At 37.9% G+C, this 25,176-nt stretch overlaps 1 protein-coding gene across 9 annotated transcripts in view; it reads left to right on the top strand.

Moving 5' to 3' along the window:
- The window catches only part of LRRC4C (leucine rich repeat containing 4C), a 603,191-nt gene extending 579,330 nt beyond the window's left edge, over positions 1-23,861 (top strand). For all 9 annotated transcript variants that reach the window (XM_076344391.1, XM_076344392.1, XM_076344390.1 and 6 more), the window contains one exon: positions 21,750-23,861. In XM_076344391.1, the coding sequence (XP_076200506.1) occupies positions 21,792-23,708 (1,917 nt within the window). In that variant the 5' untranslated portion in view covers positions 21,750-21,791 and the 3' untranslated portion in view covers positions 23,709-23,861. The remainder of the gene's footprint in view (positions 1-21,749) is intronic.
- The last annotated feature ends 1,315 nt before the right edge of the window (positions 23,862-25,176 follow it).

Below are 25,176 nucleotides of genomic sequence, written 5' to 3'. Positions count from 1 at the left end.
CAGTTGTTTTTTCACACCACATGAGTCAATGGCACTAATGAGCTGGATATGGCTGTAGTAATTAACTGAGATGAGCTGCTTTTTTTTTTTTTTCTTTTTTTTTTTCTTTAATCGGACCCTTTATTGAGAAAGACTATGTAACTCTATGATCTTGATTCAGGAGGATACTCTGCTGAGTTTCAAGATCAAATCAGCTTCAGCTCAGACTGAGTAATGACCCCCCCAGCATCTTTCAGCAGCAGGATGTAAATTTATAATCTTCAGTATTGCAGCACAAAAGTTCTTCTACATGTATTACAGGAATAACTGCATTAGCTGTGGCACAGAACTATTTTCTTTACCTAAGAGTTGCAACTAATGTCAAATGCCACACACACCACTCAGCTTTGCTGTGAGTGAACAAGTGATAGGGTAAATAATCCCTAAACTTCTTACAAAAGTCAGGTTTTAATTCTGTTTTTCCATAACATGTTTAAGTTTAACTTGTGAAGACTGATCTTTAGCATTGCTCAGGTACAGCAAGTATCTGATACTACATGTAGGCAAATATGGGGGGGGGGGGGGGGAAATCCCTGAAAGAGTGGCTTGTTTGGACAAGCGCCATTTTCATGTCCAGAAAACCTACCCTATTAAGTGAGTATGAATAATTTTCTTCCTACTCCGACATTTTGAGTTATACTGTAAACTATATCAAAATTGCACTTTTAAATGCATTTTGGACAACAAACTTCAGGTCTTCAATCAGCTATAGAATAATTTTTAAAGTGCAATCTCTTGGCAAAGCCTTTTTGCAGTTTCCAGGTTTTGCAACCAGCTGCTTTGAGAGACAAGAAAAATTCTATTAGCTCATACTTGTCTTTGTATGAGTAAGAAAGGAATCAAGCATCAAAGATTATGGGTACAGTTTTCTAATACAGTCCTGATAGTTTTATACGCTTTGTTCTAACTCAGTTGAATTGCTGTCAGGCCTCATTAAGATCAAACATTTAAGATAATGGAAGGCTGTGATCTTCTCCAATATGCATTGTTAACTCATGTTTAAGATAGATCTGTAACTTTAAACGGAAAGGCGAGATTTCTGCATATTGCATAAGAGAATGTGATACTGGTAAGGGGTATGGCATTTGCCTGAAGGGACAAGTGGCAAACAGCGATGTAATAGTAACATGTAGAAGCAATCATCCCAATTTCCCTTCTGAAATCCTCTTAATCACTTCATTGGCCAATGGCACATGAGTTATCCTTGAGTGAGCTGACTGGGCAAATAGGGGAGATAAAGTGATTCATTTGATTCCTACAGTTCAAAACAACTGATTGTTTAATACCTGATCACGAAACTAAACCTAAAGCGGATTTAATACTATCAAGAAGACAACATTGGTTAGACAAAAAAAAAAAAAAAGCGCCTTAACTTGGGACCTTTGAGTACTGATCCTGAATTAGTTTGTTAATTATGGTATGGCTTTGGCAAGCCATAATTCATCAGGAGAGGAGTAAAAAATGGAACTTAAATACTTGTACTCTGCATGCTTTAATATCTTCATTCCAGAGAGAAGACTCTCGTGTATCAAACACTAAATTCATCATTACCATCATCCACACCTCTAGAAACCTCCCTTTGTTTATTTTTTGTGACAGAAATCCAATAGTCATTGTAAAGGACAGAGACACAAAAAGTTGTAGGGGAATTTTTTGACCCTGCTGTTGATTAAGTTCAAACATTTTTGAGAAATACTGCATTAAATATAATTTTCATAAAAATATAATGAAATATAATGAATTACCAGACAGATATTAAAAAACTAATCTTCATTCTTGTTCATTAACAATGAACAAAGAGAGGTGGTATCCTTTTTTGTTGTTGTTTTTCTGAAGTGTAAGTCCGTTCACCCTCAGTTGTCTGTCACCAGCACTTGAATAAAAATGTAGGATCAGGAGTTTAAGAAACTATCTAAATGGATGCAGTGAGCCAGATCCTGTGTCAGTGAAGCTACCCTGATTTATACAAGCTGTGGATCTGGCCTGTGAATTTTATTTTTGACAGTAAACACTATTACAGCACAGTCAGGACTTTCTACAGGCATTCTTCATACTATAGAGCACTGGCTCAGCATCCATAACTCTAATTTTGTGTTGAATGACCTGATCTTCATGCACTGAATTGAAATGGAAACTTCCTATTAAAAGAACATTCCAAGATAGCAAAATTCAGCATGCATTCAGAAAAGAGAACTTTTTTCTCAGGGGGATGAAGAGTCAGGTCACTTTAGTTGAAGTATGAAGTCTGGATCTTTGAATTTTATTTGTCTTTTTGATGATTGCGCCACCATGTAACGGGCTGAGTGGCATGGCCAATGACCTTCATAAGGCACAAGATCTTCACAAGGCGGCTCCCTGGGATAGATTTGCTAGTTCATACTAATGTATGGGAGAAAGGAAAGACTGAATGTCCAAACTAATCAGTAGCGATCCCTTTGGAGTTTGTGTGTAGTTATAGACCTTGCATCCACAATATATATAGAGAAATTAAGTGAAAGTGTTTTGTTGCAAATGGAATCAGCCATTACTCCTTGCAGTCTGCAAGGAAGGTGTAGCAAACCCGTGTTCAAAATCCTTGAATCAATAGTCTGAGAATCAGAATTTCAAGAAGAGGACAGTAGTAGCCATACACCAACTTCCAGGTGTACTGACTACTGTGGCTGCATTGTCTGTTCAGCAATCACTAATGAAATTATTCCTCTCACTCCCTAGTATGTTCTTACTTTGCCTTTCAGTAAAAATTGGGAGATAAAGAATAGCAGTGAAGAGCAATTGAATATGGTCTAGTAAATGCCTTTTTCACTCTTAAGTACTGCTTGTTTAATTTCATTTTGAAAAATGAAGCTGTATTTAGTATAAATGTGAGGGATCCTGGTAAGAAGAAAAGCACCCCAAACCATTAAAAGAAAAAATCTGTTCTTTTTGCTGCTGTATAATTTTGAAATGACTTAGTAATTTGTACTATAGGAAAAAAAAAAAAATTGCTGACAACTTGGACACCAGACTGCAGGTAAATGAAATTTTAAAAGGAGGATTTAGTACTCTTTAAGAAGGAAAAATGAAGTTGTAAGTTCCTGGCAGACCCTTAATTAAATTGAAAGGTGTCTTGCTATGCTACTTTTATACATTAAGGAGAAACTATTAAGTCTGTTTTGCTGACTGCCGTATACTGCAGTCTTGCAGATTACATTGCTGGGCTGCTTTGTGGAGCAGCAGCAGCAAACTCTCCCCCCTTAAACAGCTGTAAAGTATTATGGTAAGATTTTAATACAGCTTTGCTCTCTTGTTCTTGTGGTTACCTATAAAGAGGACTTTAAATCCCATTATTTGCCACTGAGCATTAATTTGTTACCTGTTTTAAGTAAGAAAAGAAGCAGCAGTTGCTGAAGGCAGTCTAAACAGCAGATACTGAATGTTTACAGATCCCACCAAATAATGGCTACTCTCTTGCAGTATCTGTCTTCACTTTTAAGAAGAGGTAAGATAATTCATGGCTAACTCTTTCCCAGGTAATCTCTCATGCCATGTCTCACTCAAGACAAATGTCAGGGATAAAAGAGTCTAGCACATGCTTCTGCAAATACTGATAGATAGATTATGAGTATGCATATGTTACTGTTGATTAAAGGATGTGGAGTACTAGTCTGCTCACATTGGATACCTAGCTTTCTGTTTGTCCTGAAAAAGATCCATTGTATCTGCTGAACAAGACAGAGAGTTGCAAGAAGTTATTTTAGCAATTCCATAAAAGCAGATTGTTCTTCCAAGCTAATCCTACAGCAGTGCTCTAGTGCTGTTCTGACAGAAATACTGTTCTCTAAGATGATACTTGTGAATGAGAAATCCAATCCACCTGCAGTCAAGGCTTCTTTTGCAAATGCACTTTCCAAAACAGTAGGGAAGTTTACCCTAATTGTTGTTGTATGTCAAATTTGAGCATAGATATATACCCCACATTTCTAAAGTTTGCCTTCAAGTTCAGTTGAAGATAGCAGTCTTCAGTATTTCTTGATATAACATGGTAAACTGTAAAAAACCTGCTATGTTTCTCTCCAGAAATAACTAGATTTCAGTGGAGAATAAGGTTAATTCTGATATTGTTTGCCAATGTAGGATTTAAAACTCACAGGGAAACTTCTAGCTAAAAGTCAGTATATAACTGTAAGCTATTACCATCTATTAGTCAATGTAAAACCTCTTAAATCCCATGTACACCAGACATAACACATTATAAAAGTTGAAGATAAGGACCTCTCTTCATTCATTGTGGGGTATGTCTGCTGTTTTTATTTCATAGCTACCATTGCAACCCTGTATTTCATGGCACTAAGGAAGAAAAAAGAGAAGAGAGGAGATAACTTATTTAGAAGTTTATTTTTATTTTTAATATGTTTATTATTTATTTTTAGTATTAGAAGTTTTATTTTTTTAAGAACTAAAACTAAATCTATTCTTAATGTATGATTACCATTCTTCCAGCATTTCAGCAATCAGAAGAGAGATCTTCTTCATTACACATTTAAAACAAAAGCATTTGTCTTATCTTTACCATTTGAAGCCTATTTTATAAAAGCTGCATTTTCATAGCAATTGGCTATCTGAACCTCCTGATATTCCTCAAGAATGGATCAGTCTAGTTTAAAGGGTAACAAGGATCACAAACTTCAGCTGGAATAAAAATAATTCTGGTTTCATTGACTTGAATGGAGCAATGCCAGTTTATCCCATCTGAGAACTAGACCAAATTCAGCCAATTTCTGTAGAATTACAGAGAAAAAGATTGCCTTCACACTTCTGGAATGGAAAGAATTATAAAGAAAAGAAGCCACAGGAATGTGCTATGTATATCACTTCTTTTTTTTCCTCCTCAGAGCCATAGAGGAGCTCACATATAAAAAAAAAATGTTTTTTCCATCATCCCCTCCCTGATAGTGATAACTTAGGTTTAGATCTATGGCTGCAGTGTTAGAGGAAGTTCTTAAATCTGTGCATGCACCTTATCTCTGATACCCAGCAGCTCTCCTGTCGTTCATGAAATCCTTCTGAGATTTAGATCCCAGTCCAGAAATAACGTCTAGTAAAGGAGATCTCTGTGCTTCTGTGTGAAAAATGTGAGACATAACTCCCTGTAGTCTTCGCTAGTTCTAGCTGCTGTGATTACATCTTGTCACTTCCTGAGCTTTCTTAAGTATTGAGCATATGGACAGCAATATGAGTAAAGAAATGAAAGTGTTTTTACCAAGATGCTTGAACCCAGGTTTTAAAATCATTCTTGCAGATCAAGGGCAGACGCCAACAGCCAATTACTTGGTAATAGCTGCCATTAGGCACGCTTGCACTAGTGGATATAGCTAGAAATATCAGGCAAATAGCAAAATGTACTCTACAATTAAATATGTAATCTTCCAGACTAAACGGTCCACTATGTGAGGTAGGTCTGTAAGGCAGAGCAGTGCTGGGGATATATATACCATACAGTGTCGGTATTTAAATGCAACATTAGCACTTATATTTATCATTGTTCTTAGCAGCCCACAACCACATGGAAACTGGTGTGAAATACTCTGGTAAGAGAGTGCCTGATGATGCCAAACGTCTTCAGATGCATACTTCATGGGAGGGCTGCGTTATCAATGTATTTGTCCACTTGAAGTGCTTACATGAACCCTTGCTAATGACTGCTTAAAATATTTAATGTACTTATTCTCATGCATCATTCTGGAGCAGAGGGTATAGATAAGAATCCAGGAAATAGTTCTCAGCCAGAGAGATCTGGACACATTAGCACTTTTGTCATTCAACTATAGTTTTGATGTGCTCAGGCTGGAGCAATAGTTAGAATTAAAAAATTCAGAAAATATTTTCCTGATAGGAAACAAATAGGTTTTTTTTAGAAATAGTGTTGAACTATATTTTACAGAGTGTATTCGGTATACCTATGCATGCATAAATACATGTATTTGAATGCAAGCTTCACTGGCTGCTTTGTGTTTTCATACTGTCTTTAACTATATGGCCAGATCATATTTTTCCAATAGTAACTCTGTGTCTTTCAATGTACGGAATGAAAAAAAACCAACCTGAATTCAGTACTTGGGCTTTTATCAGAAATGTTCTCCTTTTTTGTAACTATTTGTTACCATAAGGTATGACAGCTGCTTTAAAGCTGTGTTGAATGTGTCTGTACAATTTGCAGTGACTATACTATAGGCATATCCCTAGCATGGAATATTTCATCTGTAAATGGTTAAAATTTTACAAAGTTGTAAGAAACTTCACAATGGCAGATGCTGGACATCCTTAATAATAGGTGGTATCACTGCTGTCTGTGATAAATATATTTGTATTACTATACAAGTGAGCATAGTAATGGAAAGCTTTTGCTGCAAACAGGCATATTAATATCCTTGAATAACATCAGTTATGAAATTTATTCTACTTTGGACAGATAATTTTCAAATTTGTTTTGAACCTTGGATTCACCTTCTTGCTATACATTTTTAAAGTAGCAGAGTAATTTCTTGGAATCTTTTAAGAATCAAATATATTAATAACTTGACATTTTAAAATATTACATTACTTTTGTTTCATACCATGCTTTCACATACATGAACTCTGTCTTTTTAGCTATCAGTTAATACTTTTCCTTTTATGTTACGTAACAGTTTTAATTAAATGAAAATTAAATTTCCATGTCCCTGAAACCTATCCTAAAAGAATGGCATCAAAGCCCTAGTGCTTACATCAGCAATAATCTGCAGTTGGCTCTGTATAGCAAATTCTTATTGACATATAAGATGGAGTCCTGACTCCACTGAAATCAAAGACAAAACTCCCATTGGTTTCTGTAGGAGTCAATTTGTACCCGTGATTTTCTCTCACGGATCCAGTTAAAAATGGAAGTCTGTGCTGGGCTCATGAACATAGAATACAAGCAGGCAGCACTGCTGATACTGGACATTGTATCCTGTTGGTTAACTTGAAGCAGATAAACAGCACTTCAGTGAAAATGGTCATTTGCTAAAGAAGTATATGCCAGCTTTCCTGGATCTGACATGAATTTCATATTGATGTAATAATACTTTGAATTTGGCCAGTGTTTTCAATAAGCAGGCTATAAGCAGCCTACATAGAGAAGATATTCCATCACATAAATGTATATTCATCAATTTAAAAAACGTGTATGTGAAAATATCAAGTAATCTATTATTTTTCTCTATAAGACATCACAGTGTAAAGTTTCAGAGAGATAACGTCTTCTCTATCTTCATCATTTATGATTCTTGGATTTATAGATGGTCTGGACAGAAAGAGAATAACTCATATAATTTACCACTGTTTCTCGCAAACTCCTTTGGAGCCTTTGATTTTCACCAAGCTGCATTCAAAGCTTTCTTTGTTAATGGTAACTTTTTCAGGCAGATCTACATTACCAATTCTTGAATCAGTCCATATATTCTGCGAAGATATGCACTATGTTTTGGATACCTCAGGAAAACACATTGGGATGAATGATACGGGATTGTGATAGTGCCTCATTTCAGCACATATAGAAACAGAATACTCCAATATTAACAAGTTACTTCAGAATTAATTTGACATTTGAATAAAATTAAAACAGGTTAAAGTAAGAATACATAATTATTTTTTGTTTGCAATGTTCAAAGTAGACAACACAGTTATAAAATTTGACTTAGTTATGTCTCTCTGGTTTTGCTTCCAGTGCCTGACTAAGCTGTCAAGGATGTTTTTTACCTGTTAAGGTAAAATTCAAATGTAGTCTTACATATACATGTGTGACCCTATAACTGCTTTATACAAACATATTCGGGGGTTAATGCACTTATTATTAGAATTTAGTAAATAAAACATTAGTAATTAGTCACTTTAGAGTGAAACTTGTTTTGGAGCATACTATCTTTCAAAAGTGCTATGGTCCATGAAACATATCAGTCCTTTACTAGGTCAGAAACAGATGTTTGTGGCAGAAGGACTGACACTTGAGAGGATATGGTTATTGCAAATGGGAAAGGTGGAGTTCATGTTATCCTGGACTGGTGCAGTGGTGCCAGAAGATACTTTGCCTAGTTGCATGTGAAACAGTTATGAACCTCTTAACTATTACCCTCTTCCCTTTCCTTCTTCAGCTAGTGAGGATAGTTCCGTGAATGTGAACTGTTGTTCTTTTTCAAGTGATTTACATCTTCCTAGTTGGATAGCTGCAAATGAGAATGAATTTGAAACATCACATTTTGCCACTTGTACAGTTCTATGGCAGGAATTATCTTTGAGGTTGTTTTAAACATTTGATTAAAATCAGTTCAGGGCAGGAACCCTGTCTGACATGAGGCTTATATGAAAGGTTTCCTGTGGTAAATGATCAGAAGATCATGGCACATATATTGGAGAGCCTTACCAAGAAGAAGCTTTGAGAACAGTTCGCAGGGAAAAGGTGACAGTAGGTCCCCAGGAGTCCCTGCCCATTCCAGTTGTAGGAAGGATTGGACAGGGTCCCAGGTGATCCATACCGGTCCCTGCGGCCTGTTCTCTGGGTAGAAGAGAGAAACACTTCTCATGAGATGTCCAATGAGTTTCAAGAAGGAATAGCATAGCAAACATCATAAATTGTAATTTCAAATTCACAATGTATTTCTTCAAACTTGCCATCTATAGCATCAACAGCTTGCGGCAGATACTTGATAGTACCTACCAAACCAGAAGAGCATCTGAATACAGTTCTGTAGGAGGAGGAATGAGAGCAAGAATATGCAGATGAAATGACAAATTTAGGATATTTAATGCATTTCTGGATGGTGTGCAAATACGATGATAAGAACAGTAATACAGGAATCTGTAGAATAGGACAGAACACTTTCTAATGTTTAATCAAATTTAGTTTTAAATGTCATGGAATGTCGGTTAGAAGACAATTTGATGATCACACCCCCTAGTACATACATAAAGTCCACATTCTGGTGGAAAAGTGATTGAGGAGTTCTGGGTCCCTGTCCTGCCTCTGCTGCTGACACCTTTCATTATAACATATCCACTTGGACTCTTGTGGACTGCTGTGAGCAAGATTCATCCGTGCTCTGCTCAGACTCAGACTACGTCTTTGTGCTCTTAGGGCCAGGCTGAAGCAGTGCTGTGAGGCATATTAGCCTGAGGTCAGCAACAAGCTAACAGTTGCTACATGGCTATCATTTGGAGCAACATGCATTGCATCTAGTCAGCATGGAGTTGAAGCTCATGTTTGCAAAGTATCATGTAGACACATGCTAAATTTTGCCAAAAGATTTAATCCATTATTGCCTCAGTTTCTTCAGCTATAAACTAGAATAATATTACCTATCTCCTTTTCAGAGGCCTTGCGAGGATGTGTTTATGTTTGATGTCTTATTAAGGCAATCTAATAAAGAATCGATTGTTGCCAAAACTCCCATTGTATGCAAAGGGCCCTGGAGCCCCTACATTCATGCAACTCCCAACAACAGAAGTATTAGGTCAAAGTTTGTTGTTCAGATCCAGGAAAATACTTGTAAGTAGTTGTTATAGTCCCCCTGAGTCATCACATAGTTTCACTCTTAATTTTATTTCACTAGCTGCCTCCTAAATTGAATTGAAACATTTTCCCACTTGTAATATTTAAAGGTGTACAAATACCGTATGCAAGAGCACCTGTGACCTATTCGTTGCCCAGCAGTGATAGATCTGGTAATAATGTGCTTGCTATTCTGGCTGTGCTGCACTTTGGTAACACCTAGGGTTTAATTGAAATACATCCTGACCTTGGTTTTGTTCATGAGGCATAGAATGGACATAATTACTATGAATCTACTGAGGGATATTATGGCAAAATGTCGTATTACTAATTTTGGCTCCTCACACCCTTTTCAAAGAAAAATAAATCACAAATCTCAGTAAAAAACAACGTGCTGCAGCTTCATAGAAGTTCTAAAACAAGTAATTTTCTAAAAAATTAACTTCTTATATTTCTCTGTACCTATTTTTTCTCTCAAAACACTATCACAGTATGATAATTGCATTGCCCCTAACAGTTTCATGTTCCTTCATAATTAAATAAACAGCTTGTAAATTGCAGACCACAAAATGCCTGTGTTCCACTCTTACCTTAAGGGGTTTCCATAGTTACCAAGGACAAGATGTTTAACCATCTTTTGCCAGACTCGAGGCTATTTGCAGCCTTAACTTTTTATCTCATGTCTCTTTTTCTCTTTGTCTCTTTGTTTATTAACAGAATGAGGGAGTAATTTGGACTCAGTTAGCCACTACAAATGCAATGATGCAAAATGGATGCCGGTGCTTTAGTGTGTTATTAGCTGGGTACGTTTCTCCCAGAAGGTATTTTAGAATAATGCATACTAGCAATACAGCCTATAGTTACCAAGGTTATGAAATACCTATCAAGCACTTCTCCAACTCAACATCAAATAATTCAGACCTTAAAAAAGGAAAACACCTTTCTTGACACAACATTATGGCATAGAAGCATTTAGGCAGGTACCTATTTTAATTCATACCCTAAAAAACATTGGTGCAGATTTTGCCTGGCTGCTTTAATATAATTCCCTTTCATCCCTCAGTCTCCTCTGTTTTACATATTACAAAATGCATTTGGAAAAACTGCACCTGTTAAGGCACAAACTCGATTTTTTATGCCACTGAAATGGACAATCCTCTGATTTGCTAATCTCAAAATATTCTTAAAATCTTTCTAAATTACTTCAAATTTTACCAGAGCATCTCTGTTGCCAACGTATAGAAAATACTACTGATCCACAGCTGCATTCTATGTTTATCAAACTAAAATATTTCTGTCTTCTAGTTTATATTATCTACTGAGGTCAAGAGCTCAGCAAGGCTCAAAGGATGATTTGTATGTGTAACAAGAATATTCAGCATTAACACAAATGCACATATTTTAATTTAGGAAAAGATGTTTTGGGCTTTAAAAACTAGACTCCAATTTTTTAAGATTGGGATGAAACTTTCTTAAGGGCAAGTATATATGCTAATTGCCAATTTTTTTTTTGTTGCTCTTCATTGTACTGGCTACATTTGTATATTCATTCTTAGACTATGTGGTGTTCTGATCTGACATTTCCTACATTTGTTTTTATAGTTTGTGAGTAGGGAGAAAATTTTGGAAAGAATTGGGCTAACATCTTGGATTCTGTCAGCCTTGCACTTTTTTGCCTTTGCAGCTTTTAAAAGACACAACATTTTAATATTTCATATACTTAACCTTCTGATTTTTGCCTGCTAGTTTGAAATCCTGTAGTATGTTGTTGAAAAGGATGTTAATTTATATAATTTAATGATTCCATGTAAAAAAATTGCTAATATTCTACCAGACCAAAACTAGTTTGTTTGAAATGAAGTATCACTGTAGTACCTTTAAATAGATGTTGTCTTAAATCACTACTAGTCTGCTAAAAACAAAGAAATACTACAGTGTTTCAAAATAATGACCCCAGTGTGACAGGAGTGAAAATTGCATTGTTTTGGAGCAGTGCTTTAGAACATCATACAATTTTTTATTAAGGGTTTTTTTAATACTAATTTTGTTGTGGTTCACAGATGCCTTCTGAATGGGGATCTGTGATTTTGCTTTGATAATAAATCAAAAAGGGATTAAGAAAGCATCCTTTCAATAGTTATAGATATACTGCGGTTTAATTATTGCTCACTGAGGTATTTCTGTCATAAGACAGTGAAATCCTGAAGGTGCTTGTATGACTTCCCCTTACCTTGTGGTTGGCACATGAGATGTAGTGACATGCTGTTGTAATTAAGAGAATTTTGTTATCAGGGCTATTGTAAAATTTCTGCTGTACAGTTGCCTGTTTCCCCCTACATAAATATCTTTTCAGAAAAATATAGAAGATGAAACAAACAAAGAAGGTTCAGAGAAACTGTGTTTTTTCAGCTGAATTAGTGAAGTGAGAAGAGCAAAATGGGACTTGAATAACCCAAGGAGTCAGTGATGAAGTAGAAAACTTTTTTACCTTTACGTAATTTGTTTGAATTGAGCCCAAGCCAATACAGAACAAAAGTTCCTCAAGTCTACATGGGGTCTCAAGAAAATGAATCCAAATTAACTTTGAAAAGGGACTAGCTAAACTACATTACATTCTTTTATGGACACTCTTAATTAAAATTACAGTGGCCTTGATTCAATTTACCTCAAATTAAATTCTAAATAAGAGTGTCCACACAAAGATTTAATGCAATATAATTAACCCACTTCAAAAGTTAATTCCAATTAAATTTCTAGAATGTTTCTGGGTGGACTAGTACCAAGCTGTGTTGTGGTGGCTTTTATGAAAGAATTTAAGTCAGTTCATCGTGAATAGTTCATAGATTGCTCCTATTCATACCACTGTGAGCTGTCTGAACAGAGAGATTAGGACTGTTTTGTCCTCTTCACCCTTTGGGTAACATTCAGGGAAAGGTCAATAAAGAAACCAAACAATTCCTCTTAATAAAACTAAGTATGTCCTAAAGAAATATCCATTACATATTGTCTGATGTTTCCTATGATTTTCCTATAAAATTAGCAAATGTTATGAGTTGTACTGAGGATACAAAGTGCAAATGATGCTTGGGAGTAAAAGGATATTTATAAATAAAGGGACATACAAGACTGATTTAGTTTAAAACACTGTGAAATCTCTTGATTTCCAGCTAAAATGCAAATATTTTTGCCTGGACCAATGTGCACTAAAATTCTCATTTCTAAAATGTCTATTTCATGTTAATTTCTGTTACCTGAACTTAAGGAGGAAATTTTAAACCTTAGGAAGACATGAGAGAGGAAACATGAAATCATGCTGGAAAATGAGGGGTGTGAAATAAAACTGTTTTCTGTATAACAAAATGAAAGGAAAGAAGAAAAAGGCAGACTGGATCAAACTCATCCTTGATTGACCTCCCCTGAAATCAATGGTGATTCAGGAGGATTGAATGCGTCCAATCACATTTAGGTCTTTCAGGTCAGCGTCTTAGTGATTCAGCTGAGTCTTAAAAGGCTTGCAGAAGAGAACCGGGAAGTATCTGTGGTACAGCAATATCCACTCTGCCTCTTGCACTTACACGTTTCAGGGAGCCATAGAAAATCCCGACTATGTCCCAGAGCGAAACAGTGAAACATGTAAAGAGGAGAATAATTTACATTGTGAATGTTTGATTTATATGGTCTCATGAGTAATCAGTTTGCATTGCAGGGCTGCCTATCTAGTCCTCTTTGGCCTCCACTGTATTTAAAAATAAAATAAAAACCAAATAGATAAAAGCTGCTGGGCTTTGAAACCTCCCAGGTTTTTAAGCATTATTGCAATGGCTCCCTAAACTGTTGTTGAGACTTTTAAAGACCTATAGCAGTGGAAAGGGAAAACTGATTTTTAAGAATGGAGGAAAAGATACACAGCTATATAGTTGCAGTGATGGATTTTTACTGTAAAACAATCTGCTTAAAAAAAACCCAAACACCTCAGACAGGAGCCAATCCATGAGAAAAATAAAAAATAAGATTAGGAAGAGAAAGATATGAGATCTACTGTAACCCAGTTTACTGATTTTGCATGATGATTATTTTAACGCTCTATTAAGAACATAGCATGTGTTCCTTTGTTGGTGGCAAAGACATTCAATGGAGAAAAAGAATGGTGTTATTGTACGTTATATGAGCAGGGAACAGCATGCAAAGTGTTTGTACTTCTCTTGAACTGAAAGCTCTAGTACTCTGGGGTTCAGCCAGGTGGAAAGGAATTTCAGGATAGAAAAGGCAGGGAGGGGAGCAGGAGGGTATGGTGAGTGATTCCCTAGCAATGTGGTTCCATCAGCCCAACCCTTCACAGCCATATGGGGACACACATCTGAGGCTGCAGGAGCATTTGCAGAGCAGATGTTGGTAGAGGATTTCTGACCCCAGTGGAGCTCCCTGCCCACAGTTCAGTCTCTGTTCTGGGACATGGGTTTACCCTCATGTGTTTCAGTATTTTGTGGAGCTAAAACAGATTGTGTGCTTGTCTCCTGGTATCTACAATGAAATTCCCTTGGCTTCCTCTGCTGGCATTGCTGCCAAAAGGGGATCAGTCTCAGGCCCTGAAAGCATTTAGAGTTCCTGAAAAGAGATTCAAGAGTCACTTCTGCATCCTGGGATTTAGACCTATTTTTATTGCTGTACTCCATGCTCTGTTCCATACAGAAACTATTTTCAATTCTCCAGTGCTGATACTACCGGAAGAGACTTCCCAGCATAATTAGCTGCTTGACGTACCTAGCTCCTCTTCATATGTTTGGAAATCTGCCATTTAATTTGCAACTGTAGAGTGGATTGTTTACTAAAAAATGCAGGTATCTTTGCAAAGGGTTTTTCTCTCAAAAACCTCTTTAAAAAGATGTGATGTACAGCATACATAACTGTGCTATATAAAGTGAAGCAAAGGTGAATTTTCTGAATGCATCCACATATTTGTCAACTTGAAAAAAGTTGTAAAAAGTGATCTGAATGATCCTCATCCTGAAATTTTCTGGCACATGGCTGAGGGATAGTTGTGATAATTTAACTTTGTGATAATTTGTGATAATTTAACTGTGCTTTAGTTGAGATTTAACTGTGATGTACTTCTGATCATTTAATTTTACTGTGATAGTTTAATCACCTGATGTCTGATAAATTGTCTATATTTTCAATGCATATATAGCATCATATAGCACCATATAGCATATAGCATCACATATAGCATCACATATAGCATCACATCTCATTTTTTAATGGCAGAGGTACAGCACCAACCAAAATGTGTTAGATCATACTGTATCATGAACCATATATTGGCCCTTGAACTGCACTGCTCCACTGCTAAGACAGTTATTCATAGACCCACAGACTGGACAGAAAGCTAAGTATCAGTTGCCAACAGCAACTAAACTGACAGTGATCCAGCTAAGGGTCACTGGACCTTGGGAAAATATCTTTGCCACCTGCCATACCTCATTAGGCAGATCTTTGGGAATGGTGTAGAAGTTCTCTTTTGTACTCAAAGCCCACCATTACAGGAAAATCCTTCAGAGAGCAGAGTGAGTATAGTCACTTTCTCCTGGTAAAATAACAAAGAGAGATCAAAGCACATCAGGCCCAAGACCTAATTACAAAAAAATAGAAAAACAAATTGTGGGTTCCATTACAATGCCCATAAGAAAGACATCTCCACATACACATTTGGCAAAGTTACCTTCCAATAGCATAACTACTGCATCCTTCAGGCTGTCCCTAAGGAAAGCTGCACTGTGCATATCTGCAGAGGTAGATTAGCTTTGTCATTCCTTGCTTCATCTTCTGCATTGGATCTTAAGAGGGCAATACTTTTCACTCAAAGGAAAATGTGTAGTACTCTAAGACTAAGTATCAGATAAGCTATAGAGAGGAGAACATGCATATCAAACGTCAATTTGAAAAAAAAATTTTGAGTTTTGTGGAAATAGAAAACAAAACAAATAACTCTCCATATATATATATGTATGTCTCCACGGCCATAAAGAGAATATACATTACTGTACTAAAATGACAGATGATATATGCTTTGGTAATTAGAGCAATGCCACAGACATACTTAAAGTCATGTTTGGAAACACCTTTAATAGTTGTATGGTGTCTGAGGAACTGACTGTGCAGTAAGGAAATTCTTAGCATTTTAAACTACATTTTAAATCTATACAGCAGAGGGCACTAGTGTTATTGAATTGACCATAGAGTTGATATTTCGGTACTAGAAAAGTGAAGGAAAAAAAAAATCACTTAGAAGATAAAGAGTTGTCAACAAAGACTAAAGAAGCTGGTTGATGATCTGTGTTCCGTGTGTGGATTTATAAAGCTAAACCTTCATGTGTCTCTAGCATAACAGAGATATTGAATAGCAAATTACTCTTGTACAGAGTTCCAGATGGGTCTTTATGTAAAGCCCATTAAAATATTTCCATAACATTCTTCAAGGCTTTAAATGAATTTTCCACTGTGTTTTTGTGCTGGCTAATTTTTTTCCAGGGTGTTTCCAAGGTATTTATTATTTAAAACTACCCTGATGTGAAATGACTGCACCAAGACTTCCTGAATACTTAAGCTCTGATCTGTGGAAAACCACCAGTATAAAAGAAAGGACCTTTTTAATACATTCCTACTGCCACTAAGAATCTCACTGCAGTATGTTAGCCTCATGCAAAGCTCACCGGTTGGAAGTGAGGACTTGCAAAGCATTGCCTAGCATATTTGCTGCTGGTCATGGTGGCTTCTTTGAATCATCAGCTCCCCTGTACTTTAGCAGCACCAAGACCAGTTAGTGTGGTCTTATGCTAAATACTGCATTTTGCTTCCTGTATTACCAAAGAAGAGGGAAAAAATTTTAGTAATGTAAATAAATCCAAAGTTAAATCAAATGGTGGCTACAAAACCTAAGATTTGCTCTCACTGCCTCCCAGAAAACATTCCAGAGGAATCACAGAATCATAGAATAGTTTGGGTGGGAAGGGACCTTTAAAGGTCATCTAGTCCAAGCCCCCCGCCATGGGCAGGGACATCTTCAACTAGATCAGGTTGCTCAGAGCCACGTCCAACCTGACCTGGAATGTTTCCAGGGATGGGGCATCCACCACCTCTCTGGGAAACCTGTTCCAGTGTCTCACCACCCTCAGTGTAAAAAATTCCTTCCTTATATCTAGTCTAAATCTACCCCCCTTTAGTTTAAAGCCATTCCCCCTTGTCCTGTCTCAACAGGCCCTGCTAAAAAGTTTGTCCCCATCTTCTTTATAAGCCCCCTTTAAGTACTGATAGGCTGCAATGAGGTCTCCCCAAAGCCTTCTCTTCTCTAAGTTGAACAACGCCAACTCTCTCAGCCTTTCTTCATAGGAGAGGTGTTCCATCCCCCTGATCATTTTTGTGACCCTCCTCTGGACCCGCTCCAACAGGTCCGTGTCTTTCTTATGCTGAGGCCTCCAGAGCTGGACGCAGTACTCCAGGTGGGGTCTCACCAGAGCAGAGCAGAGGGGCAGAATTCCCTCCCTCGACCTGCTGGCCACGCTTCTTTGGATGCAGCCCAGGATACGATTGGCCTTCTGGGCTGCGAGCGCACATTGCTGGCTCATGTCCAGCTTTTCATCCACCAGTACCCCCAAGTCCTTCTTGGCAGGGCTGCTCTCAATCCCTTCATTCCCCAGCCTGTATTGACACTGGGGGTTGCCCTGAACCACGTGCAGGACCTTGCACTTGGCCTTCACTCATGAGGTTCACACAGGCCCACTTCCTGAGCTTGTCCAGGTCCCTCTGGATGGCATCCTGTCCCTCTGGCATGTCAACCACACCACTCAGCTTGGTGTCATCTGCAAACTTGCTGAGGGTGCACTCGATCCCACTGTCTATGTCATTGATGAAGTTATTAAACAGTACTGGTCCCAATATGGACCCCTGAGGGATGCCACTCATCACCAGTCTCCATCTGGACATTGAGCTGTTGACCACTACCCTCTGGATGTGACCATCTAACCAATTCCTCACCCACCGGACAGTCCACCCATCAAATCCATACCTCTCCAGTTTAGAGAGAACGATGTTGTGGGGGACCGTGTCAAAGGTCTTACAGAGGTCCAGATAGACGACATCTGTAGCCCTTCCCATGTCCACTGATGTAGTCACTCCATCATAGAAGGCCACTAGGTTAGTCAGGCAGGACTTGCCCTTCGTAAAGCCATGCTGGCTGTCTCGACTCACCTCCCTGTCCTCCATGTGCCTTAGCATAGCTTCCAGGAGGATCTGTTCCATGATCTTCCCAAGCACAGAGGTGGGACTGACTGGCCTGTAGTTCCCCGGGTCTTCCTTTTTTCTCTTTTTAAAAATGGGGGTTATGTTTCCCCTTTTCCAGTCAGTGGGAACTTCACCGGACTGCCACGACTTCTCAAATACAATGGATAGTGGCTTAGCAACTTCGTCCGCCGGTTCCTTCAGGACCCACGGATGGATCTCATCGGGTCCCACGGACTTGTGCACCTTCAGGTGCCTGAGATGGTCTCGAACCTGATGTTTTCCCATGGTGGGTGGCCCTTCATTCTCCCAGTCCCCGCCTTTGCCTTCTGTGGCTTGAGTGGTGAGGCTTGAGCACTTGCCAGTGAAGACCGAGGTAAAAAAGTCATTGAGTACCTCCGCCTTCTCCGTATTCTGGGTAACCACGTCTCCTGTTTCGTTCCGGAGAGGGCCCACATTTTCCCTCATCTTCCTTTTATCCCTGACATACCTACAGAATCTTTTCTTGTTGCCCTTGACATCCCTGGCAATATAGATCTTCCATACTTATATATTAAACAAGATACAGCTTAGACACAGAAAAATCAAACACACCAACACATATGGAAACGTACCTAGAACTTTCCATCCACATCTCACAAAATGGTGATCCTGTCTTCAAAATTATACACTCAGAGCAGCTAACAAGTAGTCAGTGACCAAGTTTGAATCTGAACTATACACAGATTTGAATTTTGCAGTAATCTGAGGGTTGCAGAATTTCCTGAAGGTCTTTGATAGGTTGTAGTTCTGAAGCATATGTTTGATTGAGATGTCCCTAGCACAGGACTGGGGAAAAAGGTAAACATAAAAGCCAGGGGCAATTTTGGCCTTCAGCACAAAGAAACAGCAGTTCTATATGACTGATACATTGTTTGAGTCAATAACCAAAAATGGGAGGAATATAGGGAACTTATTTGAAGAAGATAAAACAAAAGAATTTCTTTTAAAAATCTTCTTGCAACTGAGACATAGAAACATTTTGGTTTGGGTTGAACAATTTTTGCTAGTCAGTCTCATAACTGGATAATTTATTTGTTATAATGAAGTACTGTATTCAAGTAAAATGTTTTTATCTTTTTTTTGACCCGTGGAGCATATGTGTAGTGAGGTAAAGGGAAGACTTGCTGGGTAAAGAAGTAGGTGAAGGGAATGGTGGGAGATACCATCAGCTGCAAGAAGTCGGAACAGGAGGGAAGTGCCTTGGAGTACTTGCAGCATGGTTTGGCATCATCAGATTTATGGAGGCTGGCAAAGAAGCAACTGAAGGGAGTTTGTGCATACACTGGCTGGTGTTGAGGGCGCTTGCTCTCTCATGACCTTTCTTATTTTTCCTATACTTTCTTGTTCTACAAATTCCATAGTTTTCCTGGTCCTTCAGGGTATCCAGGATACAGGAATAAGAGTAGAAAGTAGCAAAAAGAAAGGTAGAGAAACCATATGGCATCTTGCAAAGCTGGCCTTTAATAGTGAATGGGTCTGAGAAGAACACAGAAGATTCCTGTATCTCTACAAGCCATATGTGCTCCCGGTGCCACACCAGCCATACAAGGATAACTGGCAGCTCTGAAGCTGGACGTAGTGGGCTGAGTTCTCATCTCAGTTCCAGTGAAGACAATAACATTGCACCAGTGCAATGGTAAAATAATTGGTTTGGTGTGTTTCTGTATCTGTTTTATTACTTGTTAATGGAATTCATTACTCAATCCAAGTCCTTAGGGGATAAGTTTTAGAAGAATTTAAAAAATGAGAAAGGAAAGAAAAGACAAATCTACTGAATAAAAAAAAAACAACTAGTGACAAACAAAAATGCTAATACAATCACATTAACTATCACAGAAGATGGTTAATTACTATTCAACAGCAAAATTCATGGGTTGCAGATCTTAACTAAGGAACCTGAAATTGATATTGCACTCATTGATATAATTCTTTTGACCACAACGGGCAGATTCTTCTTCATGACAGTGTAAGAAAGATGGGAACCAGGCCCTTTTCACCCCCTTTTTGCAGATAGTTTTACTACAGTTGGATTTTTGATGTAAGGGAACTTGAATTTTAGTGATTAGTTTGAGAGTGTTTCTCCATATATTGTGTTCAGCACTTCTGAAGAGATAAGTGACCTTGTAAGCCTGCAGTGAAAAGGAAGGTGTGTACAGCAGCCACCCCTCATCTAGTCTAGTACATTATCCTAAACGCATGAAGCTGATGTTCAGAAGTACAGTTGTTGGCAGAAGGAAGGGATGAGAGGTGGGAGCAGTAACATCTAGCATTACAGCCACAGGGTTCTCCAGAGTCATATGACAGAAATGTAAGCCACAGAGAGAGAAGTTGAGTGACTTGCTCAAGGTTGCAAAACACATTAGTTTCATGAATCTTTCATAACAAGAATGATGTTTTATAAATAGCACTTACAGAGCAGATCAAACAAACAGATACAGCCCAGACTTTCCAATTCCCATTCACAGGCTTTTAACCATTATATTGGCTTTCTCTGCAGTAAATTATTAAAAGTGAGATGAGAACCTTGCTAGCTCTAAACCATTATAACAAGTTTTTAAAAAATGCAGAAATGAATTCTCAAAAACACATTGTCTGAATATATAATTAGAAAAAAAGTCTTTCATTAAATTAATTGCTGTGAGATGCAAGTTAATATATTTTTTCCTGTATTTTTTTTTAAAGAAAGATAGCTTTTTTTTACACAAAATGAAAAAATTCGGAGCCTGGAGTGGAAAACCATTGCCTTATAGTATTTTGTTTTACTGAATACATGTATTATGCATCTGGGTTCTCTAGGTTATAAATATGCTTTAAGCTTGCTGTAATTTATAAGACTTCACTTTTGGCTGATTTATAGGAAATTTCATTAATATCTACAGCAGAGGGACCTTGCGCTGAGCAGCAGATTGCAAATGAACTGAGGGCTGGGGGCTTTAAGAACTACCACAAATGAATCAGTACTGAAATTCTTAAAATGGTAATGATCATTTGTAGTGTAAAGGTCTTTTTTCCCCTTACAGTAAAAGCTGTAGGATTTTTTTAGAGGTGTCAAAGAAACTGCCAACCCTGAAGTTACAGAAGTATTTTTCAGCATTTAAATGGCTATTCTTATTTCTGTGTTCAGCACACATTTACTAATGAGTGTTTCTCTGCTGCTGGTGCCAAACCAAAGAATTGAGGAGGAAATATCATGAAATTGGATGATGCTGTTAAACGGTAGGGAAGAATTGATGCTCAGCATGTTTCCTTTGTATTTTATTTTTTTAACTTGAAATAGGCAAGACCTTGCCCTGACATTTGCATGACTGCTACATTCAGTATTAAAGGCTTTACTTCTAGTTAAACTCCAATGCAGGAACCACGTTTGTATAGACAAAGATTTTCACCCATGCAAAACAGGAGTCTCCACTTGCTCTTCATATTATCCGTTGTCTTGTCTTATAATGTGTCAGGAAGGTTAACATCTTGAATATTCTGATGATTCCTATCTTACTCATTTTTGCCTTTTGAGGCCCTTGTCACTTCTTTCAACTCTCCCCCTGAGTTAGAACATTTCTTTTAACTATCCACTGTGGTTGAACTTGTTATCTGCAATCCAGCTACATGCGTTATACATTGGAATGAGCAGGAAAAGCTAGTGTCTGGCTTTTTCTTATCTCGTTGCCAATTACAGCTGACATACATAGCTGTACAGGAAACAAAATATTAGAATTTCTATAGCTATTCTTGCTACAAAGTTTCATGAAATTGGTAGAGTTGACTGAAAGGACTTGAGAAGTCTTTGTTTAGAGAGCATACTTAAATATTTGAGATTAATTTAATGTTCTCCTTCTCCCTTCTTTCTTTCTTTCAGGCTATTCAAACTCCAGAAGGACCAACACCAAATAAATTATGAATGTTGAACAAGATGACCTTACATCCACAGCAGATAATGATAGGTCCTAGGTTTAACAGGGCCCTATTTGACCCCCTGCTTGTGGTGCTGTTGGCTCTTCAGCTTCTTGTGGTGGCTGGTCTAGTGAGGGCTCAAACTTGCCCTTCTGTCTGCTCCTGCAGCAACCAGTTCAGTAAAGTGATTTGTGTACGGAAAAATCTGAGAGACGTTCCAGACGGCATCTCCACAAACACCCGGTTACTCAATCTCCATGAGAACCAGATCCAAATCATTAAAGTTAATAGCTTCAAGCATCTGAGGCACCTAGAAATCCTGCAGCTCAGCAGGAATCACATCAGAACAATTGAAATAGGGGCTTTCAATGGTCTGGCCAATCTCAACACTTTGGAACTCTTTGACAATCGTCTGACCACTATCCCAAATGGGGCTTTTGTATACCTGTCAAAACTGAAGGAACTGTGGTTGAGAAACAACCCCATTGAGAGCATTCCTTCTTATGCTTTTAACAGAATCCCTTCTCTCCGGAGGTTGGATTTGGGGGAATTGAAAAGGCTTTCATACATCTCAGAAGGTGCCTTTGAAGGTCTGTCCAATTTGAGGTATTTGAACCTTGCCATGTGCAATCTTCGAGAGATTCCTAACCTCACCCCACTTGTAAAACTGGATGAGTTAGATCTTTCTGGGAATCACCTGACTGCCATCCGGCCAGGTTCTTTCCAAGGGTTAATGCATCTTCAGAAATTGTGGATGATACAGTCCCAGATTCAAGTGATAGAAAGGAATGCTTTTGATAACCTTCAGTCACTTGTAGAGATCAATTTGGCACACAACAATCTAACACTACTGCCTCATGACCTGTTCACACCACTCCGCCTAGAAAGGATCCACTTGCATCACAATCCTTGGAACTGCAACTGTGATATCCTTTGGCTCAGCTGGTGGATTAAAGACAAGGCACCCTCCAATACTGCATGCTGCGCCCGTTGCCACACACCTCCCAGTTTAAAAGGAAGGTACATTGGTGAGCTAGACCTGAATTACTTCACGTGTTATGCTCCAGTCATAGTGGAGCCACCAGCAGACCTCAATGTCACAGAAGGCATGGCTGCAGAGATGAAATGCCGGGCATCAACCTCCCTGACCTCTGTATCTTGGATTACTCCAAATGGATCTGTTATGACGCATGGGGCATACAGAGTTCGGATTGCTGTGCTCAGTGATGGCACATTAAATTTTACAAAGGTAACTGTGCAAGACACGGGTTTGTATACATGCATGGTGAGTAACTCTGTTGGGAATACCACAGCTTCTGCCACACTGAATGTGACTGCCCTGGATAACCCTGGTTACACGTACTTTTCAACCGTCACAGTAGAGACTGTGGAACCTTCTCAGGATGAGGCACAGACCACAGAGCAGGTTGGGCCCACACCAGTTACCAACTGGGAGACCACTAACATGACAACCTCACTCACTCCACAGAGCACAAGATCAACAGAAAAAACGTTCACCATTCCTGTGACGGACGCAAACAACGGGATCCCAGGAATAGATGAGGTTATGAAGACTACCAAAATCATAATTGGTTGTTTTGTGGCTATCACTCTCATGGCTGCTGTGATGCTGGTAATTTTCTACAAAATGAGGAAACAGCATCACCGGCAGAACCATCATGCTCCAACACGGACTGTAGAGATCATTAATGTGGATGATGAGCTTACAGGTGACACACCCATAGAGAGTCACTTGCCCATGCCAGCAATAGAGCATGAGCACCTAAATCACTATAACTCTTATAAGTCTCCTTTCAACCACACAACAACAGTTAACACAATAAATTCAATACACAGTTCAGTGCATGAACCGTTATTGATCCGAATGAACTCAAAAGACAATGTACAAGAGACTCAAATCTAAAACATTTATGACATTATGGGGTGGGGGTGGGGACAACAAAAGATGGTTTATAAAACAAATGACACAAATGACTGGGCTAAATCTACTGTTTCAAAAAAGTGTCTTTACAAAGAAAAAGAAATTTATTTATTAAAAATTCTATTGTGATCTAAAGCAGACAAAATTATGTGTATTCCTCAGAACCTGTTTTTGCTGCACTTATTTACCCTCCTCGTTCCCTTTTTCCTCCCCAGCCTACTCTGATCCCATTTGCCATATTTTTCATAGGATATCTTGATTCCCTAAAAGAACTGGTCTAGGAAATTTTGTAAGAATTGTGTTACACTTTGGGAATTTTTATGGTGAATTCTAGTGGTGAGATTCGGTCTATTTTGTCACTTTTTCTCTTTTTTTCCTTTGTTTTCTCATGCCCTTTTTGAAATTATTCAATAGAGGATGGAATAATAACAGCAACTTTACAAGTGAGAAAAACAAACAAGCAAAACTTTTTTTTTTTTTCCATGTAATGATTTTCTCTGTATTTACCAAAAGCATCATCCTGTGAAAAAATGGAAGAAAAAGTAAAAAAAAAACCATAAAAACCCCAAGAAATTAATTTACTTGTGAAAACCTATAAACCCCATGATCTTTTAAACAATTCTAGAACCAGAATTTGTAGTTCAAACACTAAACTAAGATTATAAATAAAATATTGTTTTTTTCTGTACTTGGATATAGCTCATTTTTAGTGTGGCTTTAAACATCAAAAGTCTTTTAAAATTCTTACAATATTCCGCTGTGATGGTCCAAAACACAATCACTTTAAAGAGAATAATTAAACCATTTTGGATCATTACTGAAGAATTGCATAGTTTTCATTTTAGTTTAGGTAAGCAGCATACTGGCAAACAAGGGTGTTTGACTTTTAACACAAGATTAAGATCATTCCTTCTAATGGTGTTTTCAATTATCTCTATTATATCACAAGATGTATTTCACAATACCAGGAAAAGTTTTGCAAAGAGTTTCAGTTATCACTGAATTTATTAGACAAAGCTGACAAGTTTGTTCTGTTTTTTGTTATTTATAACTGTCAATAAGAAAATTCATCTTTATATCAAAGGTAGTAGTTTCCAATTCAGTTGTTCTGGTACTCCTAGACATGAATATGAAATATGTTTAGCTATCTATAATACCTATAATCAGAGCTGTACCCCTATGTGCAAAATAAAATCAAAATGCTGTTAATAGAGTAACTCACAGGAAGAAGTCTGAGGATTTTGGTTTAAAAAAATAGAAAGAACAAAGTCAGCCAAATCAGAGGAGAGTATAGGTTACTGTAATTCGCATGACAATTAGATTCTCTATAGAGTAAGAAGTTTACATTAATTTAAACTCAGACTCATTTACCAATGGGAAATATACACCCTTTTCCTTTCTATTTATATACGTTCTCCGGATTTAGCTTATTGGTATAGGAATGGTGTAT

Source organism: Aptenodytes patagonicus, chromosome 7 (assembly GCF_965638725.1).
Source record: "Aptenodytes patagonicus chromosome 7, bAptPat1.pri.cur, whole genome shotgun sequence".
NCBI lineage: Eukaryota > Metazoa > Chordata > Aves > Sphenisciformes > Spheniscidae > Aptenodytes > Aptenodytes patagonicus.
This window is presented reverse-complemented; position numbering and strand designations above follow the sequence as displayed.